At 35.3% G+C, this 19828-nt stretch overlaps 1 protein-coding gene across 1 annotated transcript in view; it reads right to left on the bottom strand.

Moving 5' to 3' along the window:
* Nucleotides 1-418: 418 nt before the first annotated feature.
* Nucleotides 419-19828, bottom strand: part of LOC120780949 (E3 ubiquitin-protein transferase MAEA) — a 186300-nt gene continuing 166890 nt past the window's right edge. The window contains exons 6-7 of the mRNA XM_040113179.1: nucleotides 672-744; nucleotides 419-610 (exon numbers count right to left, since the gene is read on the bottom strand). Coding sequence (XP_039969113.1) covers nucleotides 512-610; nucleotides 672-744 — 172 coding nt within the window. The 3' untranslated portion in view covers nucleotides 419-511. The remainder of the gene's footprint in view (nucleotides 611-671; nucleotides 745-19828) is intronic.

Below are 19828 nucleotides of genomic sequence, written 5' to 3'. Positions count from 1 at the left end.
TATATATATATATATATACATATTGTATGCTATTATGAATTGAACATATGTATATATTATACATAACATGTATTGAAGGTATTGATAGCAATATATGAGATGTAAATCATGAATACCAACGATGGCCATTTATTTTCTCATTTGTCCTTTGCCAGCGGAGCGGAGTCGAAGAGCACAACAACTTCTTTCGATCTACTTAATGAGAATTGTGAAACTATTTTTGCATTCCAACAACACGTCTGTACACCACCTCACATAACAAAAGAGGATAGACCACCCCATCCGGACTTCATTCGATTCTACATTCGATACATTACAATCCTGCGTGATACTCAATTCGAGTATCAAAATCGACGGTTCTATATTTAATAGTAATTACTTTTACTTACATAGACCTAATAATAAAAGTTAACTTAAATGAATGCTTCCCTTACGCGGCATATTTTTACGCAGAATATACTTTTATTATTAATTACATTATATGCTATATATATATCAAGATTTTAATTTTTTACATTACAAAAACCTTTTCAACTTTTGGGCTTGAGAATTTTGTATTTGTAATAGGACAAACCACAGCACCGTCCTCTCTAGTTATTTCGGGTAAAGCCTAGAGTAAAAAAAAAAATCATTTATAACCAAAATTTAGCTTTATTTTACACTGTATTTACCAACTGCCCAAATATTTGGCCGTTCGGCAGCATCATTGGTAAGTTATGTTCATTCAAAGGTAGTCCAGTGACTCTAAAAAATCGAGAAAAATATAATATATATTAGGAAGAAAACTTTATACTCTAAGTAAAAATCTGCGGAAATGAGATTGGAACTTGAGCTAAATATTTGAAAAAAGTAATAAAAAAAATTTCGTACAGGTAATATTAAGCAAAAATTTAGTTAAGGGGTTACAAACAAGTTTTACTAAAAACTATTTACTTTTTGCAATACGCTGCGAGAGTTTAAAAATATTGCGACTAAATTCCGAGATACAACTATCCTATCTCTGAAAAGTTCATCGCAGATTAGCTTCACTTATAAATATATATATATTAGGGTGCTTCAAAACAAATTTTTGAATTTGTTTTTCAACTCTTACCCCTTCAAATGTTAGTGATTGACAAACAAAAAATCCTCCCTCAAGCCAGGCGCTGTAGCTTAACTCTCAGGGGTCGCTATTTTTTTTTAGGTTCCTATACATTGAACATAGGAATTTTCGTTTTTTCATTCAAACTAAAAATTTCACCAACTAATTTTCGTTTCTCAAAAATAACCATCACATATTCATAAGGTTCACTTTTCAAACTTGTATATACATTTATGATAGCGGCCCGGTACGTGCTTCGCTACGTACAAAGTGAAATAATAAAAAAAAAATTATTTTAACATCAAATTCATTTATTCAAAAAACAAAAGCATATATTAATTGGTTGCTTGAAATTTTAAAACTTATTTGTAATCGTTTGAATTGAAATGATACATCAGTTGGTATCGTAGGGATACGCGGCATCAAATAACTTCTCTTTTTGATTTTGCACTTAAGATCATAGCTTCAATCAAATTTGCAACAACTTTTTCACTGCCAACAGCAACAGGTTGCAAGAGTATAATAATTTTTGTAGCCTCGAAAGATTGAAATGTCGAATTTTATTGTTGAATATTACTCAAACAAAAGCTTCGACGTTTGAGATGTCCCAAAACTTAATCAATAAAATGGTTCGGGTGGAATTTTTTAATGCTGGAAATCTCACTTTGCTATTAGCACCACACATCCCGGGCATTTCACCTTGAAAGTTAGCCGGATCACAATGTGGTCAAATTGCGTCCATCATTCCAATATTTCCGTTCATACTATAATCAATCTGACTGTTGTAATTAAAGCAGCATGCAGCATGTCATCCAAAATAGTACGACGTATTCCGCATTACTTTCACGCTGCGATGCATTAGCTTGTGCGCGTTCATCTGAATATAGAACCGTCGGCTTAGTAATGGCTCATCATTTGCATTACGCGTTCGCCGACCTATATTTGCTCGTCTGGCTGGTGGCATTTTTTCTTCATATAGAAAAGAATAAATCAAATTATAAAACAATTTCATCTATAACAAAAAAGTAAAGCATCGGAATGCACACAATATGTTTTTTTCAAATAAAAAACACACGGGCATACATACATATATTTCAGTTCAACTGTTCAAGACTTACCGTTGTTTGATCATTTAATTGAAATAAAGCCTGTGAAATAAAAAATTAAAAACTGACGACTCGCCGACAGCGAAAAAGTACACGCACACATATACACGATATACATATGTACACAATATAAGACTCACCGTTAGTATGAATGCATTCAACAATATATTTAAAAATATAAACGCAAAGCAATAATTATCGCAGTCGATTAAAGCAATTTGCTTTAATCTAAGTACGTCCGAAATAAAATGACCGCATGAACAAAACTTTCCATTAACAGTTATTGAATTTATTAGTTACAAAAAATGTTATAAATGACGTTCGACCAATCTCCATCTGCTAAATACATAGTCAGAATAAAGCCTAAAGATTTGGTTTGGATAGGTGAGCCCGTTCTTAAGTTATAAAATTATAACGAAAAGCGGCATTACTTTATATATACTGTGAGCGCCAAAAATAAGTAAACAGCAATTCTATCAATATTAAAGAGTTTATCATAACGCAGTCGTTAATAAAATAATAAAAAGTTTTATTGTAGAATTCAAGATACATATATATTATAAGAGTGTAACTTAGTATTAATAATAAACAAAAACTAAACACAGCCAAAAATAATTCGCTAAAACTAAAAATACTCTCGTTTTTTCTTCGGGTCATGACCATTGAATTGAACTTTAACTCAGTCATCATGTCTCTTCGGGTGAGCCAAAGCCTTGACAGTAGACCAAAGCTTACTCACACCGGTGGAGAAGTTGCAGGACTGCAGCTGATCTATCCTTTTCGACCTCTTATGTTGGTTTACTAATCGCTGAATCTCCAAATTGAGATTCCTTATTCGGGGATTTCCGCAATCGACATGGCGTAAGGTGTAGCGCTCATTAGCTAAAACGGCTGGGAAATTTGGCGGGGTTCCACAATTTCACCAGCTCCATCCCCCTACGATCGTTTGACAGGCAGGAATGCTAAAGGTCATGGTGCGTGTTAAAGTCGCCTAGTACCAAACGGTTTTCACCACGAAGTAGCGCTCCTCTATTCGGGTGATATCCTGTAGGGCAACATGTTACTAGGGGTAATTATTTATTAAATACTTCGAGCTCGACATCGCCTGACCGGATAGCTATTCCCTGACATTGAAGGGTAGTATCCCTGCGGTCGATGTTTTAATCGAATAAGCGATATTGCACGGTGTTGTGCAATATGAAGGTAGAGAAGGGGCTCGCTCACGATCTTTACGTAAAACGTTGAAAAGTTGCTGAGTGGTTCTCTCACGAGGATTGGAACAAGTCCTATTCCACCTGATTTCTTCAACGCAATGGATTTCTTTCTTTATGCTTGCACCGGCGGATATTGAAACGAAAACCTTCAAAGCTGGAGTGTTCCCTTCTATCCGAGCAACATGATCAACCAGCGAAGCTGCTTTCTTTTGATTCATTGAACTATGTCAATATCGCCGTATGTCTTGTACAGCTCCTATTTCCATAGACTGCATTATTCGTCGTTGCCAATGAGCATAGGACCATAAGTCTTTCGCAACACCTTTCTCTCGAAAACTTCTAGAGCCAACTCATTTTACACTTATAAATTTAATTTTTGTATCCAATAACACTTGAGTAATTCGTTTCTACAGCGCCAACTATATATAAGTAAATGTCAAGGATTTAGAATAGCATCCGCCGATTTCGGGTTAAAATGGGTATAAAGGATGTCCTCCAGAACAAATATATATATATATAGATACCACTGGCTTATGGTTTTTGAGATATTTGCAATTAAAATTCAAAAATTGAACTGTTTAAAATGCGAGTTTCTCTGACTTATAATTAATTTTACACTTATATTTTTAATTCTTATCTATCCACTAGCACTTCAGTAATTCGGTTCTACACATTTTTTTTGTATTCAAAAATGCAAAAGTAACTTTAATTCCAAATTTAACTTTTTTCCGGAAATTAACAATATTAAACTAAATATAAATTTTTTGGAAAAATGTAAATTATTTTGAAAATGTACTTATGTATGTACATATATTAAAATTTACTGTATGTATTTCATTATGATTCCATAAAATCATTAAAAATATATAATAGAGTAAGGTTTGTATCATTACCCAAATGTGCATTTAATTTAGTTTTATGGAAATTAGTGTTAAATTTATAAATTTACATTAAATGTTTTAATATCATATTAAAAGATCAAGCGGTCGCACATGTGCTCATATATAATTACATAAATATGTATACATGTAAGTTAAGTTTTGCTTTGTTTAGCAGTTTATCATTGACAGACGGCAGCGTTAAACCAGATTAATTGCATTTTTCGGGATTAATTCAGGAGTTACCACAGCTAACTCCGTTGCTGAATCCAAAAATAACTCTCAAAATTTTAGGGAGTTTGTGAGATTTTCGTTGGCAACATTGTTAAAAAAGGGCCAATTTTCATCTATTGTGAATGAAATACAAACACCCCTGACAGCTGTTTATCAAATTCTCAATATAATATCAATAAAACTTCTATGTTATGATGCAGTTTTAAAAATAATGTGTTGATATGTTTTTGTAATAAAAAATGGTTTGGTAAAAATTGGTCGGCTAACAACCGTAATGTTTATCTTCTATCAATTTTCATTGAAAATATTATAAAAAGGACAATGAGCTGTTTATGAGAGTTTCAAACTCGCATAGCTGCCATCTGTCACCTACAAATTTGGATCTGATTAAGTGCGCAGTTAATCCGGATTAACGCTGCCGTCTGTCAAGGCTATTAAGAAATGTAACTGAACATAGTATCTTAAAAATACCCTAAACTAGCTGTGGTTCAACGGCAGCGGTGTCTGTGGTTCAACAGCAGCGGCGTCGGCGTTTTTAACGGCAGAGTTTAGCGGATGTTGGATGGTCAGCAGAATTTTCAATATATTGAAGTGGATGATTGTTTATTTTCATTATTATTTATTGATCAGCAATAATGTCGATCGATTCTGGGAGTTGCAGCGGATGTTTGTTTTAACAAATTTCTGTATGTTGTTGAACTTTAACAACGACATTGTTGCAATGAATGTTGTTATGTTGAAATAAATATTTGTTGTGTTAACTCTCCCTCCTCAAATTTCTACTTGTCCTCAAGTAGCTTTAAAAGTATGGTATGTTATTAAATTGTAGTTGTACAGATCTAGGAAAATTGTTTGTTTCATTCATGATTTGTGTCGGAATTTTTCCAATTTGTAGGGTTAGGTTTTCCTTTGGTTTTATACAGAATTTTTGTATTACAACTATTGGTATAATAAAGGCCGATAGAAAAATTATATCTATACGGTTCGAGGAGGAATCTGTATTTATTTGGTCTAATTGTTTCATATTTTTTATGTTGAGTGCGTGTAGGGATTCCATTGATAGTATTTGAAGACGATCCAATTCTAATGGGGTCATATGATTGGATGAGTAGTGCTCCGGGTTTCAATATAGTTTTCTCCTTGTTGCTGAATTCTTTATTATTTATGGTTATGCTCTCATTCCAATAGTGTACGAGATATGTTCCTTTCAGATGACGGGTTATATTATTTTGTATTAGACTGCCGTTAAAGTTGTTAAGTAGGATTAAGCTGTTGTCAATCTCTTCGACTTCCGGGATATGGTCTGCATTACTGAAATCACACAGCGATTATTTGCACTCAACTAATTTAGAAATACATTTCGATTCTATTAAATTAATGGCTGTATCTTTTTTTTTACAAATTTTTATATTGTTGGATATTTTACAGTCATCTGTTTCTAAGTGAACTATTAGTTTATTTTTTTACAACTGGTTTTATTAGTAGATTTTGATAATTGATTGCGTCTTATTCTGGAATTTTTACAATATAACTATAGCCGTTTCATTATGTAAGACTGATACTTCAGCGAACTCTAACATTTCTTCGACTGATAGAGTTGTTATATTATTTTTTTGAAATATTTTGTGGACATCTTGTAATTCTATTTCGTTTAAAAGTAAAGTATTTATTATATTTTGTTTTGCCCATTGAGTTGCATATTTGACACCTAATATTTTGCTTAACGAATATTGTCTGCTGTGGAAGTTTTAATTTCTTTGCGGTCCTTGTTATGGTTTTCTACGTCAGTTGCCTGTTTTTGTTTTAGTTTTTCTATGTTATTCTGTCTGCTTCTATCGCATTCCTCAGGGTCCGTGGCTACGTTTCTGCCGAAAAATAGTTCTAGGGGGCGCTTTTTGTAATTCGTCAAATGTCCGATGTACCTGTTTTATTTTTAAGCATCTCATAATTTCTGAAAGGGTGGAATGGAATCTTTCAACTTGTCCGTTTACAGAGCTCTTGTAGGGCGGAGCTTTAAAAACTTTTATACGTAGCTTATCTTTCATCATGATTGTTGCCAAATTAAGAGACTTTTCGTTATCTACTATAACGCACTTGGGTACTCCATAATAAAATAAAATGTCGTGCAAAGGTTTTTTATATCTTCTATTGATTTTGACTGGATTATTTTTGCTTGCGCAAGTTTTGAAAATGTATCTATTGCTGTTAAGATTAATTTTTTTCAGTTGAGAATATGTCTATGTGAAGTGTATGTCCAGGAAACTCAGGTATTGGGGTTTCTGTAATTGCGGGATTTGGAGGATCATATTTTTCTTCCTTGCATATCTGGCATTGTTTTAACAGTGTAGCTATTCTTTGTCTCATTTTCGAAAAATAATATTTCTCTGAGAGTTGCAGTTTGTTTTCCTGAGCGTTTCTAGGAGCTCTGTTGTGAATCTGTAAAATTATCTCATCCTGGTCTGTTTCTTTTGTTATGTCTTCTACCTTCATGATAAATTCGCCAGGTTGGGTCATATTTTTATTGTTTTGAAATGTCACTTGTCTTTGTATCTGTCTTTATCGTTGGTGGGGATTTTCTTCAATATTAATTATTTATTGGATGTCTAATCAAATTGTTTGGATTAGCCATCCGTTTTTTCAAAATTTAATTTTATATTATTAAATTAGTTGGAGTATTCTTACTACCTCAATTTTATTTCTGATTCGCCTTAATCAATCAATCATTTCGATCATTATTTTTAATTATTATTACTGTTTTTTTTTTTTGAAAACCAGTATCTGGTTTTACCCTTTGGGTAGGAATCACAGAATAGGGTTAAGTTATACTACGTTTGCGTACAAAACTTCGTTAAGTTAAATTTTTGCAAAAGTAGGAGTTATTATCGCTTTACACCTTGTTTAAATAAGTAATAAATTAGTTTATCGATGAGTACCAACCACTCAATATAAATGATTCCACTTGCACTAACATTCGCGAGAGTATTTAAAAAGAAAAAAAGGTTATTTATTTAAAGGGTACAATTTATTTAAAGTTATCTTTAATTTACAATACAATGATTTTTTTGAAAATATATCGCGTCCATTCGAGGTAGAATGCGTTGTATCGCTGTAAGTCGGCGCAGGCGGAACGATGATGATCGAAGCAAAAAGAAGGAAACTCGCGGCGCAGTGTAGAAGCGAAAGTTGAGAAACCAATTGCGTAGACGAATTTAATGTTGAATTGTTCGGACGAATTGTTGATTATAGGTGCTGGCGAAAGGTGTCGACGCGGCGCAGTGTCAACGAATCGAATCTCCTCTCCTGTTGTCTATCCTTTTTGTTTAGTGGGTAGGAGCACAGGTGTGGGGAGTTGCGTTGAAGTGTCAACAACTATGGTGAATTGCGCTGGCGTATAAGGGTGCGCCAGTTTTTCCCATGTTGAGTGAGGGGGGAGGCTTAACTCATTTAAACATCCTGGGCATCCTAGTATTCCAAACATATGTTGTTGCACGTATTTCGCCGTACTGCTGTTGGAGTAGCATGGATTTGACAGCAAAAGTATTTAATAATGGCGGTGTAATATTGTCATATTTATTCGTGTATGTGGAAAACAGCTTTTGGTTTAAAATATGTCACATGTAAATATTTGAATATGAATTTTAAAATGCAAATAGATGCTTAAGAGAAGCAACTTTATTTTGCAGGTTATTTATTTTTTGGCTTTTCTGTGTTATTAGCAATTGTTGCAATTTTTTTATGATATTTAATTTACGATCGGCTTAAGAAGGATAGTAACGCCTCGCCTGGCTCAGATATGGCCAGAATGGGTACTCCTTAGCTCTGGAGTTAGGACTGTGACAATAGAGGGATCTTGCAAGAGAATGGCCGTGAATTGCGAACGCCTTCATTTTGAATTGTATCGTGGTAATTTCTAGCTACTTATTTTGAAGTGGAATGTTAAAATTTGACAACAGATTCCCATCCACTACCCTTATGAGGAGCGCTTATATAAGAACGATAAGAACGACCTTTGCTTTTTGTAAATCTAGGTGCGTCACACTATCGCATTGGGCATATGGTGCTCGTTGAACCTTAATTTTGTATAAGATTTTATTTATTTTGAAAATTTACAAAAAAATGTCGATTTTTCGACTTTTTGATGCAACTGTGTTATATTTTATGTTTTTATGCATGCACTAATTTGGCGTTTAGTAGCTCGCCACCGCTCTAGGATCTGTTCAGATTTTTTTTCATTATTGGAAGTTTCCCTATATCTCGAAATTTCCTTAATTGTGAATTAAGGTATTGATTTTGTTTTTTCTCAACTTGAGTTGTCATAGTGATAATTGGTTCTGTAATTAGTCCACTTTGTGTTTCGCTGTGCAGCGTTTGAGCTTTTTGTACCTTTGAGCAACATGGTGTCTCTTGGCAATTTTTAAAATTGTGGATTTCGGGATTCGCTTTTGCTAAACCCGTGGTTCCTTTTGTGTAAGCGTTTCTTTGGAGTAAGTTAGGATATCTGTTGTAATGAAGCATTGAATGGTGTCTTTTGTGACAATGGAAGCAATTAAATTTGCTTATGCCCTCTTTTACATAGTTCGCATGACGTAGGTTTGCGTTGTTCAGATGTGAACGATTGCGTTTTTGTGAAAGTTTTTGTTCACAAGTAAAATGTTTTTGTTACTAACTTGGGCTCTATTTAAGCTTCCATTTTGGTCGTGTTTAATGTTCTTTTTTCTTCTAACCTTTCCGCAATTTCATAATGGGTGGTGAGAAAGTTTTTCATTTGTTGCCACGTTGGGCACTTTTTTCGTGATGAGAGCGATTGCTCCCATAGAAGTAACGACTTTTCTGGTAATGCGGCGGTACATACATATATTTACCAGAATAGGGTCCCAGCTATCTGTGGGAATATTTTATGTCGATAGAATCGACCAGCAATTTGTAACAGTGGATTCTAGTTTGATGAATTCTACACTTGTTCCTTTCTTAACTTTTGGCAAGTTCATTAGTGTCGTTACTTCTTTATCGACTAGTATACTTTCGTTTTCATATCTTGCTTTTAGAGCTTCTCAAGCCAAATTGAAATTATCGTCATTAAGAGCGAACTGTTTTACTATTATGCCTGCTTGACCTTTTGTCTTGTATCGGAGGTGATACAATTTTTGTACTTTTGATAGTTGTGGATGGTTGATGTAAACGGCTGTAAACATGTCGCGGAAGGACGGCCATTCTTCATAACCTCCATAAAATATTTTATGTCACATGCGGGCACCTCGAGTTTGATGCCTGAACTTGCCTTTTGACTGTCTATTTGTGGCAGCTCTACTCTACTGTGGGGAGTAGGTGCAATTGCTTTAATGAGCTTTAGTTGATCGGAGATCATAGCTGTTGTTTCTTCAAACTGGTCTAAGCAGTTCCCGTATATGGTGTAAGTAGATAATTTAAAATTTTGTGGCAGATCTGAGTCGTCAGAATCTACAATGACGTCATGAGCCGTTTTGAGGCGAGTCCAAAAATTTTTACGATTTTGACCTTTTACTTCTAATAACGATTCAGAGTTTTCGTGAATCGGTGAGGAGGCAAATCTAGTGTAGTAACTTCTTAAACTGTCACATTCTGAAATAAATTTAGCAACCTGTTTTGGGCCTGTAGCTCCTGCAGGTGTGTTTATATTATTGTTGTTGTTAACCATTTTTGCTAAATAATATTATTTATTTATATTTTAGTTCGAAAATATATTTGAATTGTTTATTGGTATTAAAAACCGCGCTTTTTATTAATTAAAATTTTTGATGTCCGAATTTAGGTACACCCTAATACTTGGACTTGTATGTGCGTATGTTTTGTGCGATTGAGAGCTCGTTGAAGAGATCAATGTGCTATTTATATAAGAATGCACGAATTGTTTGTGTTTTTATGAATATGCTTTGTTCGTAAGCAATTGAGACCTCGGTGGAGAGATCAATTCGCTTTTTGTATACAATCCTGCTTGTTTTTGTTTGCCAAAGAACAAGAGGTATTGCCGGATAATTGCCAATGTGGACTTTGAATATGTACTAATGTTTATGTGCTAATATACTTATATTTTACATAGTTCTTACAAGTTGTGTATGTTTTGTTGAACCTTTTTTGTTCTTTTGAGAGAGAGAGGTATTTGAAAAAGTTATTTTCTTTTATGTACATATATGTTCATATGTAAATAAATATACACTTTTACAATTAGAATCCTCGTCTAATATGTACTAAAGATATATGTAAGTATGTAAATGTATGTATGCATATACATATGTATATTTTGCGCTTGGCAATTACGCATATGTACATAAGTATATTGTAGGTATAATGCAATATATAATGAATGTTTCCACTAAATATACATATATGCATATATGTATGTATATAAGTGTAGTTATATTTATTTTGTTTGTGTTTTTGTCTTTTACTTTATGTAGGACTTGCGATTTTTCCTTTGCTTACTTATTATATACAATCCCGCTTACTGCTTTATTAAACAGAAAGGGTTTGCCGGAAATTTTTCGCAAGTAATTGCTCGGATATTAGTTGCTTTTAGTGTTTTGAAAATACAAAGATAAGCTCTTATGCTTTTTATATATTTAACATACATTACCTTACGCGCTAAATAGGTAGGTAATTTTTTTTTTTTGCCGTTAGTGCGGATTTTAATTACAGGTATTATATCAAATAACACTGCAATTTTGGGCATACATATGTGTATATATTAAATTAATAAAGGACATAATACGCTCATTGTGGTGTCCTTTGAGGGGATAATGTGGCTGTATGTAGCAAAACTCCAAACTGTTTCCAGTTGGTATGCCTCGTAATGTTGTTTGTGCGTATATTTGTCTGCGTTTATTCGGGCCTCTGATGTCAACTCCTTCTCCTTCGCTTCCAGTTGATTGTCTTTGGTTTAGCGTTTTATTTTGTTTTTGTTTATTTTATGTTGTTTTAGATTCGCGCCCTATTAATTTGTTAGTTTATATTTTATATTTAGGTTTCGCGCGCGTTTAGTTTGTTCGTATGTATGTATGTATGTTTTACTGCTGGGTTTCGCGCCCAGTGTTTTTTTTGTATGTATGTATTTTTAGTTTCGCGATTTCACGCCCGTTTATGTGTTGTTTTTAGTTTATTTCGTCTGTTTTTTATATAATTTTAGTTTTGTTGGCACCAGAGCTCGCAAATAACTGTCGACCGTTTCTCGTTGTCTGCAAATAAGTGTCTCTCCCTGACTCTTTACGAAAAGACTCAGAGAGCAACCGTTTTATGGGTTCTTGAATGAGCTTGCTTGCGCTCAGAGCGAAACCGTTTTTTTCTATTCTGCTTTGTTCTGGTTGTTCCAAGACCGTTTTGTCGTGTTCAGTGGAGCAAAAAGTCTTTTGCGTATGTATTGGTATACATTCACATGCATAGGCAAGCAAATCGTTAAACGTCTGTTTTGCAGACGAAATATATTAATTGCGATCGTGAATTGAGTGTGTTAAGTTGTGAAATATTTGTTGCAGACAGTGTCAGAAAGCAAAAAAGATCCTGTTTCTGCAAAACTTATCAAAATTTATGCTGACATCGAAAACTTCGACGTAACATTTGGTCGCTTGCCATTAAATTCAAATAGTATATTGGAATTTTTTAATGATTTGCAGCTTAAGATTCCGCATACATATATGTAAGTGCACTAGCGCAGGTTGTGCTGGCTACACCTGCAACGCAAGTGTCCGTCGAACGGGCATTCTCAGCCCTACACTTTATATTAAGTGAACGAAGAAGTTCGATTAGTGCAGAAAATCTAAATGTCTTACAACAAAAGTAAATGTGAAGACCGTTTGCGTTGAGTTTTTCGGTCAATCGGTCTTTTGCTGACTCTCTTTGTGCGAGCGTTTCTCGTTCCGCTCTTTACGCACTGCTCATTGAAAGACCGAAATACAAAGAGCTTAACGAAAAGCGCTTAACAGAAAACATAAATGAAGACAGCAAGAGTCTCTTGCTCAGAGCGAGAGCGAGAGAGTATGAACTTTTTCGGTTGTGCTCGCAACGAGAGCTTAAGAAGAAAAACGGTCGACAGTTATTTGCGAGCTATGGTTGGCACACATTTATGATATGTATTAATGTTTTTAGTTTAATTAGGAATTTTGTCCATATTTTCTTTACTTTTTAATATGTTTTGATGTACATATGTATGTACATATGTGAGTGAAATTTTAATATCAGTTTATTGGATTTTATTTTAACTTATTAACAAATTTAAGTATTACAATATTAAATTAATACGTCACATTTCAATGTTTGCTTAATGACTAACTCATCCTTGCTAAATAACTGCTACAGAAGGTCATCTCGATTATTTCACTTCTAACGTATAAGATATATAAGAGCGTATTGAGATTAATTTATTGTTTGAGTGAGTGTAGCAATGTCACTTGTGTATACATATATATAAAAGAACTATTGTTTATTATTTTGCGCAGTGTCAACGAATCGAATCTCCTCTCCTGTTGTCTATCCTTTTTGTTTAGTGGGTAGGAGCACAGGTGTGGGGAGTTGCGCTGAAGTGTCAACAACTATGGTGAATTGCGCTGGCGTATTAGGGTGCGCCAGTTTTTTTCCCAGGTTGATTGAGGGGGGAGGCTTAACTCATTTAAACACGCCTTTTTTAGAAATATATTATTTATGATTTTAATTGCTTCAAAATGCAATTCGATCTCTTTCAATAATTTCCACTTCACTTAGTTATATAATTTAATTTTTTTATATAGAATTTAAAAATTTCCTTATAATATTTAATTTATAATTTTAATTTGTGATTTAATATAGTACGAAGATTTTATGAATTTTAAATTGTCACACTTAATTTTCACTTAAATCTAACGTACATTGCTACATTGGTATGGCTGCCCTTCTTGGTAGTCCGGATCTCTCCCGTTCGGTTCGGCTTGTCCCTACTAGGGATCCTGCAACTTACTCTGGAGTAGAAGGTGTCCGGCGGGCTTGCCTTACAAGACTTGCAAATCCACCGATGTCCAACGAAGTTCAACTTTTAAGTTTTTGTAGCCTCGTTGGTCCCTGCTCGGGCGCCAGTTAAGTTTTGCTTTATTGAGTTAAGAAATGCAACTGGCAGAGTTTAGCGGATGTTGAATGGTCAGCAGAATTTACAATATATTGAAGTGGATGATTGTTTATTTTCATTATTATTTATTGATCAGCAATAATGTCGATCGATTCTGTTGAACTTTAACAACGACATTGTTGCAATGAATGTTATGTTGAAATAAATATTTGTTGTGTTAACTTGTACAAATATTACAGACCATGTGCATAATGTTTATAAATTTGTCTACAGGCAATATAGGTATGTATGTAAACAGTACACTCAATGCTTCATGCGAAATTTCCGTTGACAAGGTCAACCAATGGCGAAGCTCATGTTTTGTCAAAGAGACAATGTGTCGACGGACCGACGCGACGACAAAGCGTCACAACATTGTCTTGTTAGTAGAAAACCGAGGTGTGCGAAAAGCATAAGCGAACGATTGGCGATTATCACCGCTTCCCTTTCCGCATACATATCGACGCTGATTTTTGCGAGCCACGGAAAAATATTTTAGAAAGGACAAATATTTTAAGCCAACAAGAACTATGTTGCCCCTTTTGTCACTCTTTTCTGTGGTTTGCGAGTTTGCGGGCTTGACACTTTTCCCTTCTAGAAAAATATCAAAAATTATTCAATTTAGAATTTTTAGCTTTTGCCATCGTCGCGAAAAGGCGCTTGTAGGCAAAGGCATGCTCAGGGAGATGTAATGGTGTTTGCTTTTATGAATGAAGCGTGCTTGCCTATTGAAAGTGCGCTTGCGTTCATGAATGAAAATGTTCTTGTTGTGTGTTTTTCTACAAATTTGGGCATCGACTATTTGGCTGCCATATTTACTTGTGACGCCGCTAATACCATTTGAGACAATTGTTGTTTTTATGGAACAATTTTTGTAATTTTTGCGCGTGACATATCTACATGTGAACGCATATAAGTATGTATGTTGTGTATGTATTATTTGTGTGGCAATGTCATATGCACATATTTACTACATGTGTACGCATATAAGTATGTATAATGATGTTTGAGACGATTGTAGAACAATGTAAGTATGTAAGTTTGTGTATGCATTATTTGTGTGCCAATGCCAAGCGCACCTGTCTTCTTATACAGTAAACCCTGTTGTACTTTGCCCTTGACGTAACGTAAAATTCTTTTTGCTGACTTCCAATGTTCTTCAGTGTAGTTGCTGTTAAATTGACTCATAAAAATTACTGCATGCGCTATATGTGGTCTTGTAGATACCGCTAAATAGATCAAAGCGCCGATTAAGCTTTGGTATGGATATTTCCCCATAATCGCCAAATTTTTGTCGGAGGAATGGTAAGTATGCAATTCACTTCTATTCTATAAGGATTGTTCTTTAACATTTCGGAATGGCTTCACTATTGATTCTGTGATGTCTTCTGCGATATAAATATTTTCGTTGATTCTTATGAAAACTGTACCCAAACAACGATTAAAGTAACCTTCATATCGAAATGTTGCGAGCGTTTTCTTCGTTGTTTTTAACCAACATCCATAATGGCCAACATAATGTTACCACCTTCTCGACGTACGTAGAAACATGGGTCAAATTTCGTTGATTTTAATCCAATCTTGTTTAGAGTTGCTGATAACTTGTGATACCACATTAACCCTGACTGTCGCAAACCATACAATGCTTTCTTTACTAGGCATACGGGGTTTTCTCGTTCTAGAGCTGCTTGCCACTCTTTTGTTGTTTGTTATATTTCACTACTATACTTTGTCAAACCTTTTAAGCCCACAGGTTGACCTCGTTGAATTTTCGTCTCGATTTCCATTCAAATACGCAGTGACCACATCCATCTGATGTATCTGGAGATCCAGCTCTGTACTCAGTACTGTGAAGAGCCGTACTGAAGTTGACCCTGCAACCGGAGAGGAAACTTCGTGAAAATCTTTCTCCGGTCGTTGAACATAACCCTTTGCAACCAGACGAACTTTTTTTAAATGTTCATCTTTAGTAAAAAAACTTGTTACCAATTACTTTACGATTCAAAGGCTTTTCAACTATTTGCCAAGTTCTGTTTCTCATATGCGCCAAAATTATGATCATTAATTATAAAACGTGGTTCGTTGCACTTGTAGAAATCATCTGGATCAGTAACCTCCTCCTCTGAATCGTTATTAAGCGATTAACTGGCGATACACTTTTCGTGGACGCCCTCTTTGCCCCGTGCGTACATATGTTGGTCTACCACGTAATTTATTACCTGCACCTACCTCACTATTAGGCGTGGCTACCGACTCTTCATTCCCACAACCGACCTCGCTATCAGTATGATAATTTTCGAATATCACGTCCATTTTATTTTCATATTCAACGTCTTTTTCATTTTCGTACTCAAATTCTTCAAAAGTTCCATTAAAAGCAGGTTTATCGATGAACTGTACATCACGACTTTTTATAATACACTTTTTAGTCTTTGAATACAACGGGTACGCCTTTGATTCGCATGAGTAGCCAACAAATATATGTACATGGCTCAGAGCGAGTTAATTCATATACTTATGAATGGTTAAAAAATATATTTTTTCTTTTGCAGAATAAATTCACATACTTAATGAACATGTTTTCGTATTATGCTATGGGTTATATATCATTCGTTAAGCTGATAACATGTTCATGTCTTGTGGCTTAGGTCTAAAGTCTAATTGTATTATTTGTTGTAAACAAGTGCTTATCATGCGGCCTACGCATGTCTCGCTTTCGGGTATGGTGTCGTATGAGTTTAAAGTCTAGTGTTTGATACTCTTGTTTATTTGATTAGGGCAGAACTGGCTTTATCAGCGTTTCTCATATACTTGTGTATAAGTGTCGTTGATACTGGTATTAACTCTCCTCTCTCTTATAAAAAATGTTCTAATTTTTATAATGTAAAGTTGGCTGTGAGTTGTTGAAGTTCGTGTGGTTTCTTTCTTTCTTGAGTAACTTGTCGTAGTTTGATTAATTTGAGTAGTGTCCAAATTATCATGACTATAATTCCAAATGTTGTGATTGTGTAGCATAAAGTGCGGATCGGGTGATCTTCAATTGGAATTAGTAGTTTATGTAACTTCCGGATATTCGTATATTTAGTTTCTTCATGGGAGTTGATTACTTCATCAATTGTATGGTGCCTTCATGTTGGATTATCTGCTTTATTGTATCCTGTATGTTTGTATACTTTCGTCCATTTATTTTAATGGTGTCATTGAACTGGATCAAGTTTACTCCTGAGATAGTTTCGTTATTAATTTCATATTTGCCATCTAATATTATATTACCCTAATCTAATATTGTAATTATTGCATTTGTTTCTTCAATAGTTTCACAATTTGCATTTTCTTTTAGCACTAATTTCGAAATACATTCATTATCCTTGTTGGTTTTACATATAAAATTATTTAGTGATTGTTTACATTCTTTTACTCTTGAATAATTATTTATATTACATTGAGCTGTATGTTTGTCTAATATATATTTGCCATGTAGATAACTTAACGATGTTATTTTAAATAATTTACATTTTTGCGTTATTAAAGGGTATTTATAAATGATTACATATGTATCCTTAACTCTAATTACATTTATTGTGGAGTATTCCATTACATTTAAAACTGGAATATGTAACTTTTCGTTTTTTATTATTTGTTTTATATCATTTAAATTTAAAGATTTAAACAAGTAATTTCCTGTCTTTACAGAATTTATAGTTTCAAATAGAGTTTCTAATTCCTTTAAAGTTCTGATATGACCAGGTTTGTTTAGATTGATGGAGGATCAGCCTTTGATATTAATTGTTCAAAGTGTGAGTTAATGACTCTTTGTTGTTTATTATTTTCTATTATTTCATTTAAATGTGTTTTTATTTCAATATGTCTGGAGTCCCAGTTATAAATTTTGTTATAGTCCCTAAAATGTTTATCGATCTCTTTTGTATTGAGTGTGAAATAGTTTGTCCAATTAAATTTGAGATTCTATTCTCGTTTATGATATCTTGTTGTGTCCTGCCAAATGATCTATATTCCCAATATTTGTCCCAATATTGTCCTTAAATTAAATAAATGGTATAAATATTCGGTATCTTCATATAGTTATGCGTCGTCAGTTTCGGTGAATATAAATTTTTTATTTTTTAGATTGCTCACTGTGTATGCTTTTATGTTTATTATTAAATTAAATAGGAGTGTTACGAATGTTATCTTTATGTAAGACATGTTGTCTTCCTCCTCTCTCTACTAAAACTGTGTCCTCACGGTTTTCTATAACTATGTATTTAAATAATTTTGTTCAGGTTTTGTACGTCGTTTTGACAGAGTGTAAATTATTTGTTTCTTTCATTGGGGGGCCTTTTTACGTGGCGGGTTCCAAACCCAGCGCACAATCCTATGTAGGGGATGTTTCGCCTTCTCACTTTAGCTCGCCTTCGAACGGATGTTCTTAGGCTACCCAGAGGATACTTGGTCAAAGACCGGAAGTTGTGAGCTGCTTGAACCATGTGGAAAATAATCGTTTCTGGTCACTCTCAAGTGAATGGCGCTCAGAGCACTTTCCTCACTTGCGTAAACTTCTACACATGACTTCATCCTCCACTGTGGGACGGCATTTCAAACGCCTTACATACAGCTGCAACCGAAACCATTGGTTTTCGGAAAGTGCAAAAGAACAGCTGGTATGACGAGGAGTGCCGTGTCGCCGCGGAGATACCGAGAGTTGAAGAGGGAAGCGAGACGCATTAACAGACAGAAAAAGAAAGATACCGAAATGCGTGAGTACGAAGAGCTTGATAAGCTGGCCGACAGGGGTAATGCTCGACAATTCTACGAAAAAATGCGGCGGCTTACAGAAGGTTTTAAAAGTGGAGCATACTCTTGTAGAACCCCTAAAGGTGATGCAGTCACCGATGCCCAGAGCATACTTAAATTATGGAGGGAACACTTCTCCAGCCTGCTGAATGGTAGTGAACACACAACGTCAGGAGAAGGCGAACCCGATTCCCCAATCGATGACGATGGAGCAGACGTTCCATTACCCGACCATGGTTCGAATAGCAATTACCCGCCTGAAGAACAACAAAGCGGCGGGGGCCGATGGATTACCGGCCGAGCTATTCAAACACGGCCGCGAAGAACTGATAAGGAGCATGCATCAGCTTCTTTGTAAAATATGGTCGGACGAAAGCATGCCCAACGATTGGAATTTAAGGGTGCTATGCCCAATCCATAAGAAAGGTGACCCCACAATCTGAGCCAACTACCGGTTCTATCGAGCGTATTGTGTGAAAGATTAAAGCCCACCGTCAACAAACTGATTGGACCTTATCAGTGTGGCTTTAGACCTGGAAAATCAACAATCGACCAGATATTCAGCATGCGCCAAATCTTGGGAAAGACCCATGAAAGAAGAATCGACACACACCACCCCTTCGTCTATTTCAAAGCTGCTTTCGACAGCACGAAAAGGAGCTGCCTTTATGCTGCGATGTCTGATTTTGGTATCCCCGCAAAACTAATACGGCTGGGTAAGCTGACGTTGAGCAACACCAAAAGCTCCGTCAGAATCGGGAAGACCTCAATGAGCCGTTCCATACCAAACGAGGTTTCAGACAAGGCGATTCCCTATCGTGCGACTTTTTCAACCTGCTTCTGGAGAAAGGTGCTACTTCGGACTAAGTAGGCAATTGAGAAGCAAAGTCCTCTCTCGACGAACAAAAACCAAACTCTATAAGTCACTCATAATTCCCGTGCTGCTATATGGTGCAGAGGCTTAGACGATGTCAACAATTAATGAGTCGACGTTGAGAGTTTTCAAGAGAAAAGTCCTGCGAAAGATTGGCCACGGCGAATATCGCATTCGATGGAACGATGAGCTGTATGAGATATATGACGACATTGACATAGTCCAGCGAATTAAAAGACAGCGGAAGTAGGTCATGTTGTCCGGATGGACGAAAACACTCCAGCTCTGAAAGTATTCGACGCAGTACCCGCCGGGGGAAGCAGAGGAAGAGGAAGACCTCCACTCCGTTGGCAGGACCAAGTGGAGAAGGACCTGGCTTCGCTTGGAATATCCAATTGGCGCCACGTATAGCGAAAAGAAGAAACGACTGGCGCGCTGTTGTTAACTCGGCTATATTCGCGTAAACGGTGTCTACGCCAATTAAGAAGAAGAAGAAATTATTTGTTTTGGTTCATAAACTGTTTGTGTTCTTTTTTTATTATGT

This window comes from Bactrocera tryoni, unplaced genomic scaffold (genome assembly GCF_016617805.1).
Source record: "Bactrocera tryoni isolate S06 unplaced genomic scaffold, CSIRO_BtryS06_freeze2 scaffold_25, whole genome shotgun sequence".
NCBI classification, from domain to species: domain Eukaryota; kingdom Metazoa; phylum Arthropoda; class Insecta; order Diptera; family Tephritidae; genus Bactrocera; species Bactrocera tryoni.
Note: the sequence above shows the minus strand (reverse complement) of the source record. Positions and strands in the feature narration are given on the sequence as shown.